The sequence below is a fragment of the Scyliorhinus torazame genome, unplaced genomic scaffold (genome assembly GCF_047496885.1).
Source record: "Scyliorhinus torazame isolate Kashiwa2021f unplaced genomic scaffold, sScyTor2.1 scaffold_241, whole genome shotgun sequence".
In the NCBI taxonomy this organism is placed as follows: Eukaryota; Metazoa; Chordata; class Chondrichthyes; order Carcharhiniformes; family Scyliorhinidae; genus Scyliorhinus; species Scyliorhinus torazame.
The window spans coordinates 272,203-290,436 of record NW_027307968.1 but is presented as its reverse complement, the minus strand read 5'-3'; the positions used below and the strand labels follow the sequence as shown (position 1 = coordinate 290,436).

Below are 18,234 nucleotides of genomic sequence, written 5' to 3'. Positions count from 1 at the left end.
ATTTTGAATTTATCCCAATCTTTTGCCTCCTCCGATGCTTTTCCTTTCAACTTAATACTCTCAACTTCCTCAGGTAACCACGGTTGGTTTATCCCTCTCTTCGAATCTTTCCTCCTTACTGGAGTACGGTCTGTCATGTTATGATCACTACTTCCTAGGGAGGTTGTTTATCCTTATTACCGGATCCAGGGCGGACTGTTCCCGGCTCAGCTTCATGGAAACTATCCCTAATGCTTTCCCCGTTCTCTTTCTCCCGGTAGGTTTATCGGGCACGGCATCCGCCACTGCTACAGAACATTTCCGGTACAACGTCCTGGGCACCGAGTCGGGGTTTTACCTCCTGTACCTGCTGTCGGCGGGCACCAGTGGGTTGGCGTGCCTCGCCCTGTGCCTGACGGTCAACCGTTTCGGGCGGAGGGGCATTCTCCTTCTGGGCATGACCTGACGGGTCTCGCCTCTCTCATCCTGCTGGGGCTGACCAGGTGTAAGTATCTCCCCACGCGTTCTCCTTCTGCGGTTGTGCAGGGGGGAAGGAGGGAGCGTGGGGCGGAGTGTGAGTGTGGGGGGGGGGTGGCTTCTCGTTGCCCCTCCCCCCCCGCCCCGATCAGTCCACATTGTCCCTCCCCGTCACCCCCACCTCGCTAACTCCATCAGTCCCTTCATCGACCATCCAGGACATCGGGCGGGTCCAACCGATCCATTTCCCCCCATTCCCATCGCTCCATCATTGGTGGCCGGGCCTTCAGCTGCCTGGGGGAGGGCCGGAGCTCTGGAATTCCTGCCCTGAACCTCTCCCCGCCCACACCCACTCTTTCTCTCTCTCTCTCTCTGTCTCTGTCTCTCTCTCTCTCTCTCTCATTCTCTGTTGTCGCTCACTCTGTTGCTCTCTCTGTCTGTCTCTCTGCCTCTCTCTCTGTCTCTCTCTTTCTCTGTCAGTCTCTCTCTCTCTTTGTCTCTCTCTCTCTCTCTGACCCCCCTCTCTCTCTGTCTCCCTCTCTCTCTGACCCACTGTGCCTCCCTCTCCATGTCTCTCTCTCCCTCTCTGTGTCTCTCTCCCTCTCCCTGTCTCTCCCTCTCCGTCTCTCTTTGAGTGGGTCAGTTTCAGTCTCTCTCTCTCTCTGCCTCTCTCTCTCTCTCTGTCCTCTCTCTGTCTCTCTCTGCCTCTCTCTCTATGTCTCTCTGTCGCTCTCTCTGTCCGTCTCTCTCTCTCTGTCTCTCTCTTTGTCAGTCTCTCTCTCTCTTTGCCTCTCTGTCTGTCTCTGTGTCTCTCTGCCTCTCTCTCTGTCTCTCTCTTTCTCTGTCAGTCTCCCTCTCTCTTTGTCTCTCTCTCTGTCCCCCTCTCTCTCTGTCTCTGTCTCTCTGACCCACTCTGCCCCCCTCTCCGTGTCTCTCTCCCTGTCTGTGTCTCTCTCCCTGTCTGTGTGTCTCTCTCTCTCCCTCTCTGTCTCTCTCTCTGAGTGGGTCAGTCTCAGTCTCCCTCTCTCTCTCTCTGTCGCTGTCTCTCTCTCTCTGACTCGTTCTTTGTGTCTCTCATCTCTTGTCGTGGAAATTATAATAAAGACAAATTCTTCGAGGTTCGATTTCAGGAAATATATTTGACACAAATATTTGCGGAGAGGGGACTGGCCTGGCGGCATAGTCATTCCACAGCATTCTGAGTTATACACTTGAAAACTGTGGTGATATACATCACTGTAAGTACACAAAGGGTTAATGTACATACACTACACCTAGCTAGACACTAGAGGGAGCACCAGAGACATGACACACAGACAGTCAACCCAATAGGTCAATAAGATAGGACACGACCAATGGGCAGTCACGATACACACAGAGGTGACACTACCACCCATATAAAAGGACACATCACACATGCTCAGTCTCTTTCCAGTGGAGACACTCAGTGAGTACAGACACAGGGTTGATTGAACATCACACCCACCACGTGGATTGTAGCAGACTGGTTAGTCAGTCTGAGTAGCTCTCGAAGGATTAACAGTAGTGTTGAATCCAAGTAGGAGAATTGATAATAGTTTAGTAAAGGTGTTAAAGAAGCAGCTTATGCTACATCAAGAGCATAACAAAACAAAAACCATTATATTTATCGTGTGAAATAAACAAGTTTGAAGAGAGAAACCTTGGGAACATATGCAAGAGAAAATATAAATATTTAGCCCTGGGTTTAAAAACAATTTGAGTACTCACTTTGTTGCCCTTCGGACAAACAACTTGTTATCATAATAAGGCCAAGTCTATAATATTGAGCAGTGTTTTGTTTACATTACCTGACCTACTTATTTACGTACAAAAGCAGTGTTAAACTCTAGCCAAGCATTTCCAGCATGATTTAGCAAGTGCCTTATAAAATATAGCCACGCAGCGAGATAAAATTAATACCCTTAAGCGGACAATCAATCCACACACTTACATCTCCGTCTCTCTTTCTTTCTCCCTCTCTTTCTCTGTCTCTCTCTCTCTCTCTCTCGCTCTCTGTCTCTCTCTCTCTGTCTCTCTCTGTCTCTCTCTCTCTCTCTCTCTCTGTCTCTCTCTCTGTCGCTCTCTCTCTGTCCCTTTCTGTCTCTCTCTGTATCTCTCTCACTGTCTCTCTCACTCTCTCTGTCTCTCTCTCTATCACTCCCCTCTTTTTCCTCGTCTCACTCCCTCTGAACCACACTCTCTCTGTCCCCCTTTTAAACTCTCCCTCTGTTCCTCTCCCTCTGTCCCTCTCTCTCTCTCTCTCTGTTTCCCTCCCTCCCTGTGTCTCTCTCCCTCTCCCTGTCTCTCTCTCTCTGAATGGGTAAGTAAAAATCTCTCTCTCTCTCTGTCGCCCGTCTGTCTCTCTTACTCGCTCTCTCTGTCTCTCTTTATCTCTCTCCGTCTCCCCCTCTCTCTCACTCTCCGTCTACCTTTCTCTTTCTCTCTCTTTGTCTCCCTCTCTCTCTCCATCTCCCCCTCTCTCTCCATCTACCTTTCTCTCTCTCTGTCGCCGTCTGTCTCTCTGTCACTCTTTACCTCTCTCTCTCTCTCTCTCTCCGTCTCCCTCTCTCTCTCTCTCTCTCTCTCTCCCTCTCTCTCTCTCTTTCTCTCTCACCCTCTATATCACTATGACTGGCTCCTTTAAGATGCTCCTTAAAACCTCAGAACAAACTTTTGTTCACGTTTCGTGTCTCAGGGTCACATTGTCAAGTGGGAATTCCTGTGAAACACCTGCTGATGTGTCAGAGTGAATCAGTGTCACATAAATGCAGAGATTTAGTGTCGGGGGAACTTTACTCTGTATCTAACCCCGTGCTGTGCCTGTCCTGGGAGTGTTTGATGGGGACAGTGTAGAGGGAGCTTTACTCTGTATCTAACCCCGTGCTGTACCTGTCCTGGGAGTGTTTGATGGGGACAGTGTAGAGGGAGCTTTACTTTGTATCTAACCCCGTGCGATCCCTGTCCTGGGAGTGTTTGATGGGGACAGTGTAGAGGGAGGTTTACTCTGTATCAAACCCCGTGCTGTACCTGTCCTGGGAGTGTTTGATGGAGACAGTGGAGAGGGAGCTTTACTCTGTATCTAACCCCGTGCTGTACCTGTCCTGGGAGTGTTTGATGGAGACAGTGTAGAGGGAGCTTTACTCTGTATCTAACTCCGTGCTGTACCTGTCCTGGGAGTGTTTGATGGGGACAGTGTAGAGGGAGCTTTACTCTGTATCTAACCCCGTGCTGTACCTGTCCTGGGAGTGTTTGATGGGGACAGTGTAGAGGGAGCTTTACTCTGTATCTAACCCCGTGCTGTACCTGTCCTGGGAGTGTTTGATGGAGACAGTGTAGAGGGGGCTTTATTCTGTATCTAACCCCGTGCTGTATCTGTCCTCGGAGTGTTTGATGGGGACAGTGTAGAGGGAGCTTTACTCTGTATCTAACCCCGTGCTGTACCTGTCCTGGGAGTGTTTGATGGGGACAGTGTAGAGGGAGCTTTACTCTGTATCTAACTCCATGCTGTACCTGTCCTGGGAGTGTTTGATGGGGACAGTGTAGATGGAACTTTACTCTGTATCTAACCCCATGCTGTACCTGTCCTGGGAGTGTTTGATGGGGACAGTGTAGAGGGAGCTTTACTCTGTACCTAACCCCGTGCTGTACCTGTCCTGGGAGTGTTTGATGGGGACAGTGCAGAGGGAGCTTTACTCTGTATATAACCCCGTGCTGTACCTGTCCTGGGAGTGTTTGATGGGGACAGTGTAGAGGGAGCTTTACTCTGTATCTAACCCCGTGCTGTACCTGTCCTGGGAGTGTTTGATGGGGATAGTGTAGAGGGAGCTTTACTCTGTATCTAACCCCGTGCTGTACCTGTCCTGGGAGTGTTTGATGGAGGCAGTGTAGAGGGAGCTTTACTCTGTATCTAACCCCGTGCTGTATCTGTCCTCGGAGTGTTTGATGGGGACAGTGTAGAGGGAGCTTTACTCTGTATCTAACCCCGTGCTGTACCTGTCCTGGGAGTGTTTGATGGGGACAGTGTAGAGGGAGCTTTACTCTGTATCTAACTCCGTGCTGTACCTGTCCTGGGAGTGTTTGATGGGGACAGTGTAGAGGGAGCTTTACTCTGTACCTAACCCCGTGCTGTACCTGTCCTGGGAGTGTTTGATGGGGACAGTGCAGAGGGAGCTTTACTCTGTATATAACCCCGTGCTGTACCTGTCCTGGGAGTGTTTGATGGGGACAGTGTAGAGGGAGCTTTACTCTGTATCTAACCCCGTGCTGTACCTGTCCTGGGAGTGTTTGATGGGGACAGTGGAGAGGGAGCTTTACTCTGTATCTAACCCCGTGCTGTACCTGTCCTGGGAGTGTTTGATGGGGACAGTGCAGAGGGAGCTTTACTCTGTGTCTAACCCCGTGCTGTACCTGTCCTGGGAGTGTTTGATGGGTACAGTGCAGAGGGAGCTTTACTCTGTATATAACCCCGTGCTGTACCTGTCCTGGGAGTGTTTGATGGGGACAGTGTCGAGGGAGCTTTACTCTGTATCTAACCCCGTGCTGTACCTGTCCTGGGAGTGTTTGATGGGGACAGTGTAGAGGGAGCTTTACTCTGTACCTAACCCCGTGCTGTACCTGTCCTGGGAGTGTTTGATGGGGACAGTGCAGAGGGAGCTTTACTCTGTATATAACCCCGTGCTGTACCTGTCCTGGGAGTGTTTGATGGGGACAGGGTAGAGGGAGCTTTACTCTGTATCTAACCCCGTGCTGTACCTGTCCTGGGAGTGTTTGATGGGGACAGTGCAGAGGGAGCTTTACTCTGTATCTAACCCCGTGCTGTACCTGTCCTGGGAGTGTTTGATGGGGACAGTGCAGAGGGAGCTTTACTCTGTGTCTAACCCCGTGCTGTACCTGTCCTGGGAGTGTTTGATGGGGACAGTGTAGAGGGAGCTTTACTCTGTATCTATATCCGTGCTGTACCTGTCCTGGGAGTGTTTGATGGGGACAGTGTAGAGGGAACTTTACTCTGTATCTAACCCCGTGCTGTACCTGTCCTGGGAGTGTTTGATGGGGACAGTGTAGAGGGAGCTTTACTCTGTACCTAACCCCGTGCTGTACCTGTCCTGGGAGTGTTTGATGGGGACAGTGTAGAGGGAGCTTTACTCTGTATCTAACTCCGTGCTGTACCTGCCCTGGGAGTGTTTGATGGGGACAGTGTAGAGGGAACTTTACTCTGTATCTAACCCCATGCTGTACCTGTCCTGGGAGTGTTTGATGGGGACAGTGTAGAGGGAGCTTTACTCTGTATCTAACCCCGTGCTGTACCTGTCCTGGGAGTGTTTGATGGGGACAGTGTCGAGGGAGCTTTACTCTGTATCTAACCCCGTGCTGTACCTGTCCTGGGAGTGTTTGATGGGGACAGTTTAGAGGGAGCTTTACTCTGTACCTAACCCCGTGCTGTACCTGTCATGGGAGTGTTTGATGGGGGCAGTGCAGAGGGAGCTTTACTCTGTATATAACCCCGTGCTGTACCTGTCCTGGGAGTGTTTGATGGGGACAGTGTAGAGGGAGCTTTACTCTGTATCTAACCCCGTGCTGTACCTGTCCTGGGAGTGTTTGATGGGGACAGTGCAGAGGGAGCTTTACTCTGTATCTAACCCCGTGCTGTACCTGTCCTGGGAGTGTTTGATGGGGACAATGCAGAGGGAGCTTTACTCTGTGTCTAACCCCGTGCTGTACCTGTCCTGGGAGTGTTTGATGGGGACAGTGCAGAGGGAGCTTTACTCTGTATCTAACCCCGTGCTGTACCTGTCCTGGGAGTGGTTGATGGGGACAGTGCAGAGGGAGCTTTACTCTGTATCTAACCCCGTGCTGTACCTGTCCTGGGAGTGTTTGATGAGGACAGTGTAGAGGGAGCTTTACTCTGTATCTAACCCCATGCTGTACCTGTCCTGGGAGTGTTTGATGGGGACAGTGTAGAGGGAGCTTTACTCTGTATCTATATCCGTGCTGTACCTGTCCTGGGAGTGTTTGATGGGGACAGTGTAGAGGGAGCTTTACTCTGTATCTATATCCGTGCTGTACCTGTCCTGGGAGTGTTTGATGGGGACAGTGTAGAGGGAGCTTTACTCTGTATCTAACCCCGTGCTGTACCTGTCCTGGGAGTGTTTGATGGGGACAGTGCAGAGGGAGCTTTACTCTGTATCTAACCCCGTGCTGTACCTGTCCTGGGAGTGGTTGATGGGGACAGTGCAGAGGGAGCTTTACTCTGTATCTAACCCCGTGCTGTACCTGTCCTGGGAGTGTTTGATGGGGACAGTGTAGAGGGAGCTTTACTCTGTATCTAACCCCGTGCTGTACCTGTCCTGGGAGTGTTTGATGGGGACAGTGCAGAGGGAGCTTTACTCTGTATCTAGCCCTGTGCTGTACCTGTCCTGGGAGTGTTTGATGGTGACAGTGTAGAGGGAGCTTTACTCTGTATCTAACCCCGTGCTGTACCTGTCCTGGGAGTGTTTGATGGGGACAGTGTAGAGGGAGCTTTACTCTGTATCTAACCCCGTGCTGTACCTGTCCTGGGAGTGTTTGATGGGGACAGTGTAGAGGGAGCTTTACTCTGTATCTAATCCCGTGCTGTACCTGTCCTGGGAGTGTTTGATAGGGACAGTGTAGAGAGAGCTTTACTCTGTATCTAACCCCGTGCTGTACCTGTCCTGGGAGTGTTTGACGGGGACAGTGTAGAGGGAGCTTTACTCTGTATCTAACCCCGTGTTGTACCTGTCCTGGGAGTGTTTGAGAGGGACAGTGTAGAGGGAGCTTTACTCTGTATCTAACCCCGTGCTGTACCTGTCCTGGGAGTGTTTGATGGGGACAGTGTAGAGGGAGCTTCACTCTGTATCTAATCCCGTGCTGTACCTGTCCCGGGAGTGTTTGATGGGGACAGTGTAGAGGGAGCTTTACTCTGTATCTAACCCCGTGCTGTACCTGTCCTGGGAGTGTTTGATGGGGACAGTGTAGAGGGAGCTTTACTCTGCATCTAACCCCGTGCTGTACCTGTCCTGGGAGTGTTTGATGGGGACAGTGTAGAGGGAGCTTTACTCTGTATCTAACCCCGTGCTGTACCTGTCCCGGGAGTGTTTGATGGGGACAGTGTAGAGGGAGCTTTACTCTGTATCTAATCCCGTGCTGTACCTGTCCCGGGAGTGTTTGATGGGGACAGTGTAGAGGGAGCTTTACTCTGTATCTAACCCCGTGCTGTACCTGTCCTGGGAGTGTTTGATGGGGACAGTGTAGGGGGAGCTTTACTCTGCATCTAATCCCGTGCTGTACCTGTCCTGGGAGTGTTTGATGGGGACAGTCATGAGGGTTCCCAGACAGAGTAGACAGTGAGATACCGAGAGAGGGAGGGCGTGCCAGGAAGGGGAGGAGGCAAGGCTTGTCAATAACGAGAAGGATCGGCGAACGACGTGACAGAAAGTCTTTGCTCCCGGCGGGAGCGCTGTGAAGAATTGTGCGATGGTGTCCGACGCAGCTGGTTTCATCGTCTCTCTCTCTCTCTCTCCCTCCAACTGCCCCCTTCCCGTCCAGATCTGAATGATGCCGCCATTATGACGTTCTCTATCCTGGGGATGTTCTCCTCAGACGCCGTGGCGATTCTCAGCGTCTTCTTCTCCGCTGAGGTCATCCCGACGGTGATCAGGTGAGACTCGCGCCGCCGCCTGCGATCCAGGTAACCGCTCTGATCGGGAGCCACCGCGGGCTCTGGGAGAGGCCCTCGGACAGGCTCCGGGTCGGACGGGCACGCCACGCACCTCTGCGTATTCTCGGTGCGCTGACCCAAGGTCACAACCAAATTCGGAGGAGCGCACTGTCAGAGTGTCAGTACTGAGGGAGCGCTGCACTGTCAGAGGGTCAGTACTGAGGGAGTGCCGCGCTGTCAGAGGGTCAGTACTGAGGGAGCGCCGCACTGTCAGAGGGTCAGTACTGAGGGAGTGCTGCACTGTCAGAGGGTCAGTACTGAGGGAGTGCTGCACTGTCAGAGGGTCAGTACTGAGGGAGCGCCGCACTGTCAGAGGGTCAGTACTGAGGGAGCGCCGCACTGTCAGAGGGTCAGTACTGAGGGAGTGCTGCACTGTCAGAGGGTCAGTACTGAGGGAGTGCTGCACTGTCAGAGGGTCAGTACTGAGGGAGTGCTGCACTGTCAGAGGGTCAGTACTGAGGGAGTGCTGCACTGTCAGAGGGTCAGTACTGAGGGAGTGCCGCACTGTCAGAGGGTCTGTACTGAGGGAGCACCGCACTGTCACAGGGTCAGTACTGAGTGAGTGCCGCACTGTCAGAGGGTCAGTACTGAGGGAGCGCCGCACTGTCAGAGGGTCAGCACTGAGGGAGCGCCGCACTGTCAGAGGGTCTGTACTGAGGGAGCACCGCACTGTCACAGGGTCAGTACTGAGGGAGTGCCGCACTGTCAGAGGGTCAGTACTGAGGGAGTGCCGCACTGTCAGAGGGTCAGTACTGAGGGAGTGCTGCACTGTCAGAGGGTCAGTACTGAGGGAGCACCGTACTGTCAGAGGGTCAGTACTGAGGGAGTGCCGCACTGTCAGAGGGTCTGTACTGAGGGAGCACCGTACTGTCAGAGGGTCAGTACTGAGGGAGTGCCGCACTGTCAGAGGGTCTGTACTGAGGGAGCACCGTACTGTCAGAGGGTCAGTACTGAGGGAGTGCCGCACTGTCAGAGGGTCAGTACTGAGGGAGTGCCGCACTGTCACAGGGTCAGTACTGAGGGAGTGCCGCACTGTCAGAGGGTCAGTACTGAGGGAGTGCCGCACTGTCAGAGGGTCAGTACTGAGGGAGTGCTGCACTGTCAGAGGGTCAGTACTGAGGGAGCACCGTACTGTCAGAGGGTCAGTACTGAGGGAGTGCCGCACTGTCAGAGGGTCTGTACTGAGGGAGCACCGTACTGTCAGAGGGTCAGTACTGAGGGAGTGCCGCACTGTCAGAGGGTCTGTACTGAGGGAGCACCGTACTGTCAGAGGGTCAGTACTGAGGGAGTGCCGCACTGTCAGAGGGTCAGTACTGAGGGAGTGCTGCACTGTCAGTGGGTCAGTACTGAGGGAGTGCCGCACTGTCAGAGGGTCAGTACTGAGGGAGCGCCGCACCGTCAGAGGGTCAGTACTGAGGGAGTGCTGCACTGTCAGAGGGTCAGTACTGAGGGAGTGCCGCACTGTCAGAGGGTCAGTACTGAGGGAGTGCTGCACTGTCAGAGGGTCAGTACTGAGGGAGTGCTGCACTGTCAGAGGGTCAGTACTGAGGGAGCGCAGCACTGTCAGAGGGTCAGTACTGAGGGAGTGCCGCACTGACAGAGGGTCAGTACTGAGGGAGTGCCGCACTGTCGGAGGGTCAGTACTGAGGGAGTGCCGCACTGTCAGAGGGTCACTACTGAGGGAGCACCGCACCGTCAGAGGGTCAGTACTGAGGGAGCGCCGCACTGTCAGAGGGTCTGTACTGAGGGAGCACCGCACTGTCACAGGGTCAGTACTGAGGGAGCGCCGCACTGTCAGAGGGTCTGTACTGAGGGAGCACCGTACTGTCAGAGGGTCAGTACTGAGGGAGTGCTGCACTGTCAGTGGGTCAGTACTGAGGGAGTGCCGCACTGTCAGAGGGTCAGTACTGAGGGAGCGCCGCACCGTCAGAGGGTCAGTACTGAGGGAGTGCTGCACTGTCAGAGGGTCAGTACTGAGGGAGTGCCGCACTGTCAGAGGGTCAGTACTGAGGGAGTGCTGCACTGTCAGAGGGTCAGTACTGAGGGAGTGCTGCACTGTCAGAGGGTCAGTACTGAGGGAGCGCAGCACTGTCAGAGGGTCAGTACTGAGGGAGTGCCGCACTGACAGAGGGTCAGTACTGAGGGAGTGCCGCACTGTCGGAGGGTCAGTACTGAGGGAGTGCCGCACTGTCAGAGGGTCAGTACTGAGGGAGTGCCGCAATGTCGGAGGGTCAGTACTGAGGGAGTGCCGCACTGTCGGAGGGTCAGTACTGAGGGAGTGCCGGACTGTCAGAGGGTCTGTACTGAGGGAGTGTCGCACTGTCAGAGGGTCAGTACTGAGGGAGTGCCGCACTGTCGGAGGGTCAGTACTGAGGGAGTGCCGCATTATCAGGGGGTCAGTACTGAGGGAGTGCCGCACTGTCAGAGGGTCAGTACTGACGGAGTGCCGCACTGTCAGGGGGTCAGTACTGAGGGAGTGCCGCACTGTCAGAGGGTCAGTACTGACGGAGTGCAGCACTGTCAGAGGGTCAGTACTGAGGGAGTGCCGCACTGTCAGAGGGTCAGTACTGAGGGAGCGCCGCACTGCCAGAGGGTCAGTACTGAGGGAGTGCCGCACTGTCAGAGGGTCAGTGCTCAGGGAGCGCTGCACTGCCAGAGGGTCAGTACTGAGGGAGTGCCGCACTGTCGGAGGGTCAGTACTGAGGGAGTGCCGCATTGTCAGGGGGTCAGTACTGAGGGAGTGTTGCACTGTCAGAGGGTCAGTACTGAGGGAGTGCCGCACTGTCAGAGGGTCAGTACTGAGGGAGTGCCGCACTGTCAGAGGGTCAGTACTGAGGGAGTGCTGCACTGTCAGAGGGTCAGTACTGAGGGAGTGCCGCACTGTCAGAGGGTCAGTACTGAGGGAGTGCCGCACTGTCAGAGGGTCAGCACTGAGGGAGTGCCGCACTGTCAGAGGGTCAGTACTGAGGGAGTGCCGCACTGTCAGAGGGTCAGTACTGAGGGAGTGCCGCACTGTCAGAGGGTCAGTACTGAGGGAGCGCGGCACTGTCAGAGGGTCAGTACTGAGGGAGCGCCGCACTGTCAGAGGGTCAGTGCTGAGGGAGCGCCGCACTGTCAGAGGGTCAGTCCTGAGGGAGTGCCGCACTGTCAGAGGGTCAGTCCTGTGGGAGTGCCGCACTGTCAGAGGGTCAGTACTGAGGGAGTGCTGCACTGTCAGAGAGTCAGTGCTGAGGGAGCGCCGCACTGCCAGAGGGTCAGTATTGAGGGAGTGCCGCACTGTCAGAGCGTCAGTGCTGAGGGAGTGCTGCACTGTCAGAGGGTCAGTACTGAGGGAGTGCCGCACTGTCAGAGGGTCAGTACTGAGGGAGTGCTGCACTGTCAGAGAGTCAGTGCTGAGGGAGCGCCGCACTGCCAGAGGGTCAGTATTGAGGGAGTGCCGCACTGTCAGAGGGTCAGTACTGAGTGAGCGCCGCACTGTCAGAGGGTCAGTGCTGAGGGAGTGCGAAACTGTCAGAGGGTCAGTGCTGAGGGAGTGCCGCACAGCCAGAGGGTCAGTATTGAGGGAGTGCCGCACTGTCAGAGGGTCAGTACTGAGGGAGTGCTGCACTGTAAGAGGGTCAGTGCTGAAGGAGCGCCGCACTTTCTGAGGGTCAGTACTGAGGGAGTGCCGCACTGTCAGAGGGTCAGTGCTGAGGGAGCGCCGCACTGCCAGAGGGTCAGTACTGAGGGAGTGCCGCACTGTCAGAGGGTCAGTGCTGAGGGAGTGCCGCACTGTCAGAGGGTCAGTACTGAGGGAGCGCCGCACTGTCAGAGGGTCAGTACTGAGGGAGTGCTGCACTTTCAGAGGGTCAGTGCTGAGGGAGTGCCGCACTGTCAGAGGGTCAGTACTGAGGGAGCGCCGCACTGTCAGAGGGTCAGTACTGAGGGAGTGCTGCACTTTCAGAGGGTCAGTGCTGAGGGAGTGCTGCACTGTCAGAGGGTCAGTACTGAGGGAGCGCTGCACTGTCAGAGAGTCAGTACTGAGGGAGTGCTGCACTTTCAGAGGGTCAGTACTGAGGGAGTGCTGCACTGTCAGAGGGTCAGTACTGAGGGAGTGCCGCACTGCCAGAGGGTCAGTACTGAGGGAGCGCCGCACTGTCAGAGGGTCTGTACTGAGGGAGCACCGCACTGTCACAGGGTCAGTACTGAGGGAGTGCCGCACTGTCAGAGGGTCAGTACTGAGGGAGCGCCGCACTGTCAGAGGGTCAGCACTGAGGGAGCGCCGCACTGTCAGAGGGTCTGTACTGAGGGAGCACCGCACTGTCACAGGGTCAGTACTGAGGGAGTGCCGCACTGTCAGAGGGTCAGTACTGAGGGAGTGCCGCACTGTCAGAGGGTCAGTACTGAGGGAGTGCTGCACTGTCAGAGGGTCAGTACTGAGGGAGCACCGTACTGTCAGAGGGTCAGTACTGAGGGAGTGCCGCACTGTCAGAGGGTCTGTACAGAGGGAGCACCGTACTGTCAGAGGGTCAGTACTGAGGGAGTGCCGCACTGTCAGAGGGTCTGTACTGAGGGAGCACCGTACTGTCAGAGGGTCAGTACTGAGGGAGTGCCGCACTGTCAGAGGGTCAGTACTGAGGGAGTGCCGCACTGTCAGAGGGTCAGTACTGAGGGAGTGCCGCACCGTCAGAGGGTCAGTACTGAGGGAGTGCTGCACTGTCAGAGGGTCAGTACTGAGGGAGTGCCGCACTGTCAGAGGGTCAGTACTGAGGGAGTGCTGCACTGTCAGAGGGTCAGTACTGAGGGAGTGCTGCACTGTCAGAGGGTCAGTACTGAGGGAGCGCAGCACTGTCAGAGGGTCAGTACTGAGGGAGTGCCGCACTGACAGAGGGTCAGTACTGAGGGAGTGCCGCACTGTCGGAGGGTCAGTACTGAGGGAGTGCCGCACTGTCAGAGGGTCACTACTGAGGGAGCACCGCACCGTCAGAGGGTCAGTACTGAGGGAGCGCCGCACTGTCAGAGGGTCTGTACTGAGGGAGCACCGCACTGTCACAGGGTCAGTACTGAGGGAGCGCCGCACTGTCAGAGGGTCTGTACTGAGGGAGCACCGTACTGTCAGAGGGTCAGTACTGAGGGAGTGCTGCACTGTCAGTGGGTCAGTACTGAGGGAGTGCCGCACTGTCAGAGGGTCAGTACTGAGGGAGCGCCGCACCGTCAGAGGGTCAGTACTGAGGGAGTGCTGCACTGTCAGAGGGTCAGTACTGAGGGAGTGCCGCACTGTCAGAGGGTCAGTACTGAGGGAGTGCTGCACTGTCAGAGGGTCAGTACTGAGGGAGTGCTGCACTGTCAGAGGGTCAGTACTGAGGGAGCGCAGCACTGTCAGAGGGTCAGTACTGAGGGAGTGCCGCACTGACAGAGGGTCAGTACTGAGGGAGTGCCGCACTGTCGGAGGGTCAGTACTGAGGGAGTGCCGCACTGTCAGAGGGTCAGTACTGAGGGAGTGCCGCACTGTCGGAGGGTCAGTACTGAGGGAGTGCCGCACTGTCGGAGGGTCAGTACTGAGGGAGTGCCGGACTGTCAGAGGGTCTGTACTGAGGGAGTGTCGCACTGTCAGAGGGTCAGTACTGAGGGAGTGCCGCACTGTCGGAGGGTCAGTACTGAGGGAGTGCCGCATTATCAGGGGGTCAGTACTGAGGGAGTGCCGCACTGTCAGAGGGTCAGTACTGACGGGGTGCCGCACTGTCAGGGGGTCAGTACTGAGGGAGTGCCGCACTGTCAGAGGGTCAGTACTGACGGAGTGCAGCACTGTCAGAGGGTCAGTACTGAGGGAGTGCCGCACTGTCAGAGGGTCAGTACTGAGGGAGCGCCGCACTGCCAGAGGGTCAGTACTGAGGGAGTGCCGCACTGTCAGAGGGTCAGTGCTCAGGGAGCGCTGCACTGCCAGAGGGTCAGTACTGAGGGAGTGCCGCACTGTCGGAGGGTCAGTACTGAGGGAGTGCCGCATTGTCAGGGGGTCAGTACTGAGGGAGTGTTGCACTGTCAGAGGGTCAGTACTGAGGGAGTGCCGCACTGTCAGGGGGTCAGTACTGAGGGAGTGCCGCACTGTCAGAGGGTCAGTACTGACAGAGTGCCGCACTGTCAGAGGGTCAGTACTGAGGGAGTGCCGCACTGTCAGAGGGTCAGTACTGAGGGAGTGCCGCACTGTCAGAGGGTCAGTACTGAGGGAGTGCCGCACTGTCAGAGGGTCAGTACTGAGGGAGTGCCGCACTGTCAGAGGGTCAGTACTGAGGGAGTGCTGCACTGTCAGAGGGTCAGTACTGAGGGAGTGCCGCACTGTCAGAGGGTCAGTACTGAGGGAGTGCCGCACTGTCAGAGGGTCAGCACTGAGGGAGTGCCGCACTGTCAGAGGGTCAGTACTGAGGGAGTGCCGCACTGTCAGAGGGTCAGTACTGAGGGAGTGCCGCACTGTCAGAGGGTCAGTACTGAGGCAGCGCCGCACTGTCAGAGCGTCAGTACTGAGGGAGCGCGGCACTGTCAGAGGGTCAGTACTGAGGGAGCGCCGCACTGTCAGAGGGTCAGTGCTGAGGGAGCGCCGCACTGTCAGAGGGTCAGTCCTGAGGGAGTGCCGCACTGTCAGAGGGTCAGTCCTGTGGGAGTGCCGCACTGTCAGAGGGTCAGTACTGAGGGAGTGCTGCACTGTCAGAGAGTCAGTGCTGAGGGAGCGCCGCACTGCCAGAGGGTCAGTATTGAGGGAGTGCCGCACTGTCAGAGCGTCAGTGCTGAGGGAGTGCTGCACTGTCAGAGGGTCAGTACTGAGGGAGTGCAGCACTGTCAGAGGGTCAGTACTGAGGGAGTGCTGCACTGTCAGAGAGTCAGTGCTGAGGGAGTGCCGCACTGTCAGAGAGTCAGTACTGAGGGAGTGCCGCACAGCCAGAGGGTCAGTATTGAGGGAGTGCCGCACTGTCAGAGGGTCAGTACTGAGGGAGTGCTGCACTGTAAGAGGGTCAGTGCTGAAGGAGCGCCGCACTTTCTGAGGGTCAGTACTGAGGGAGTGCCGCACTGTCAGAGGGTCAGTGCTGAGGGAGCGCCGCACTGCCAGAGGGTCAGTACTGAGGGAGTGCCGCACTGTCAGAGGGTCAGTGCTGAGGGAGTGCCGCACTGTCAGAGGGTCAGTACTGAGGGAGCGCCGCACTGTCAGAGGGTCAGTACTGAGGGAGTGCTGCACTTTCAGAGGGTCAGTGCTGAGGGAGTGCCGCACTGTCAGAGGGTCAGTACTGAGGGAGCGCCGCACTGTCAGAGGGTCAGTACTGAGGGAGTGCTGCACTTTCAGAGGGTCAGTGCTGAGGGAGTGCTGCACTGTCAGAGGGTCAGTACTGAGGGAGCGCCGCACTGCCAGAGGGTCAGTATTGAGGGAGTGCCGCACTGTCAGAGCGTCAGTGCTGAGGGAGTGCTGCACTGTCAGAGGGTCAGTACTGAGGGAGTGCCGCACTGTCAGAGGGTCAGTACTGAGGGAGTGCTGCACTGTCAGAGAGTCAGTGCTGAGGGAGCGCCGCACTGCCAGAGGGTCAGTATTGAGGGAGTGCCGCACTGTCAGAGGGTCAGTACTGAGTGAGCGCCGCACTGTCAGAGGGTCAGTGCTGAGGGAGTGCTGAACTGTCAGAGGGTCAGTGCTGAGGGAGTGCCGCACAGCCAGAGGGTCAGTATTGAGGGAGTGCCGCACTGTCAGAGGGTCAGTACTGAGGGAGCGCCGCACTGTCAGAGGGTCAGTACTGAGGGAGTGCTGCACTGTAAGAGGGTCAGTGCTGAAGGAGCGCCGCACTTTCTGAGGGTCAGTACTGAGGGAGTGCCGCACTGTCAGAGGGTCAGTACTGAGGGAGCGCCGCACTGCCAGAGGGTCAGTACTGAGGGAGTGCCGCACTGTCAGAGGGTCAGTGCTGAGGGAGCGCCGCACTGCCAGAGGGTCAGTACTGAGGGAGTGCCGCACTGTCAGAGGGTCAGTGCTGAGGGAGTGCCGCACTGTCAGAGGGTCAGTACTGAGGGAGCGCCGCACTGTCAGAGGGTCAGTACTGAGGGAGTGCTGCACTTTCAGAGGGTCAGTGCTGAGGGAGTGTAGCACTGTCAGAGGGTCAGTACTGAGGGAGTGCCGCACTGTCAGAGGGTCAGTACTGAGGGAGTGCCGCACTGTCAGAGGGTCAGTACTGAGGGAGCGCCGCACTGTCAGAGGGTCAGTACTGAGGGAGTGCTGCACTTTCAGAGGGTCAGTGCTGAGGGAGTGCTGCACTGTCAGAGGGTCAGTACTGAGGGAGCGCCGCACTGTCAGAGGGTCAGTGCTGAGGGGGTGCTGAACTGTCAGAGGGTCAGTGCTGAGGGAGCGCCGCACAGCCAGAGGGTCAGTATTGAGGGAGTGCTGCACTGTCAGAGGGTCAGTGCTGAGGGAGCGCCGCACTGTCAGAGGATCAGTACTGAGGGAGCGCCGCACTGTCAGAGGGTCAGTACTGAGGGAGTGCCGCACTGTCAGAGGGTCAGTGCTGAGAGAGCGCCGCACTGTCAGAGGGTCAGTACTGAGGGAGTGCCGCACTGTCAGAGGGTCAGTGCTGAGAGAGCGCCGCACTGTCAGAGGGTCAGTACTGAGGGAGCGCCGCACTGTCAGAGGGACAGTGCTGAGGGAGCGCCGCGCTGTCAGAGGGTCAGTACTGAGGGAGCGCCGCACTGTCTGAGGGTCAGTACTGAGGGAGTGCCGCACTGTCAGAGGGTCAGTGCTCAGGGAGCGCCGCACTGTCAGAGGGTCAGTACTGAGGGAGCGCCGCACTGTCAGAGGGTCAGTACTGAGGGAGCGCCGCACTGTCAGAGGGTCAGTACTGAGGGAGTGCCGCACTATCAGAGGGACAGTGCTGAGGGAGCGCCGCACTTTCAGAGGGTCAGTACTGAGGGAGTGCCGCACTGTCAGAGGGTCAGTACTGAGGGAGCGCCGCGCTGTCAGAGGGTCAGTACTGAGGGAGTGCCGCACTGTCAGAGGGTCAGTACTGAGGGAGCGCCGCACTGTCTGAGGGTCAGTACTGAGGGAGCGCCCCACTGTCAGAGGGTCAGTACTGAGGGAGCGCCGCACTGTCTGAGGGTCAGTACTGAGGGAGTGCCGCACTGTCAGAGGGTCAGTGCTCAGGGAGCGCCGCACTGTCAGAGGGTCAGTACTGAGGGAGCGCCGCACTGTCAGAGGGTCAGTACTGAGGGAGCGCCGCACTGTCAGAGGGTCAGTACTGAGGGAGTGCCGCATTGTCAGAGGGTCAGTACTGAGGGAGCGCTGCACTGTCAGAGGGTCAGTACTGAGGGAGCGCCGCACTGTCAGAGGGTCAGTACTGAGGGAGTGCCGCACTGTCAGAGGGTCAGTCCTGAGGGAGTGCCGCACTGTCAGGGTGTCAGTACTGAGGGAGTGCTGCACTGTCAGAGGGTCTGTGCTGAGGGAGCGCCGCACTGTCAGAGGGTCAGTACTGAGGGAGCGCCGCACTGTCAGAGGGTCAGTACTGAGGGAGCGCCGCACTGTCACAGGGTCAGTACTGAGGGAGTGCTGCACTGTCAGTGGGTCAGTACTGAGGGAGTGCCGCACCGTCAGAGGGTCAGTACTGAGGGAGCGCCGCACTGTCAGAGGGTCTGTACTGAGGGAGTGCTGCACTGTCAGTGGGTCAGTACTGAGGGAGTGCCGCACTGTCAGAGGGTCAGTACTGAGGGAGCGCCGCACCGTCAGAGGGTCAGTACTGAGGGAGTGCTGCACTGTCAGAGGGTCAGTACTGAGGGAGTGCCGCACTGTCAGAGGGTCAGTACTGAGGGAGTGCTGCACTGTCAGAGGGTCAGTACTGAGGGAGTGCTGCACTGTCAGAGGGTCAGTACTGAGGGAGCGCAGCACTGTCAGAGGGTCAGTACTGAGGGAGTGCCACACTGACAGAGGGTCAGTACTGAGGGAGTGCCGCACTGTCGGAGGGTCAGTACTGAGGGAGTGCCGCACTGTCAGAGGGTCAGTACTGAGGGAGTGCCGCACTGTCGGAGGGCCA

The 18,234-nt window shown here is 56.8% G+C and overlaps 1 protein-coding gene across 1 annotated transcript in view; it reads left to right on the top strand.

Moving 5' to 3' along the window:
• Positions 1-260: 260 nt before the first annotated feature.
• LOC140405794 (solute carrier family 22 member 17-like) overlaps positions 261-18,234 on the top strand; it is a gene marked incomplete at its 5' end in the record, with an annotated part of 49,673 nt that continues 31,699 nt past the window's right edge. The window contains 4 exon segments of the mRNA XM_072494225.1: positions 261-315; positions 317-440; positions 443-484; positions 8,041-8,152. Of these exon segments, the coding sequence (XP_072350326.1) occupies positions 261-315; positions 317-440; positions 443-484; positions 8,041-8,152 (333 nt within the window).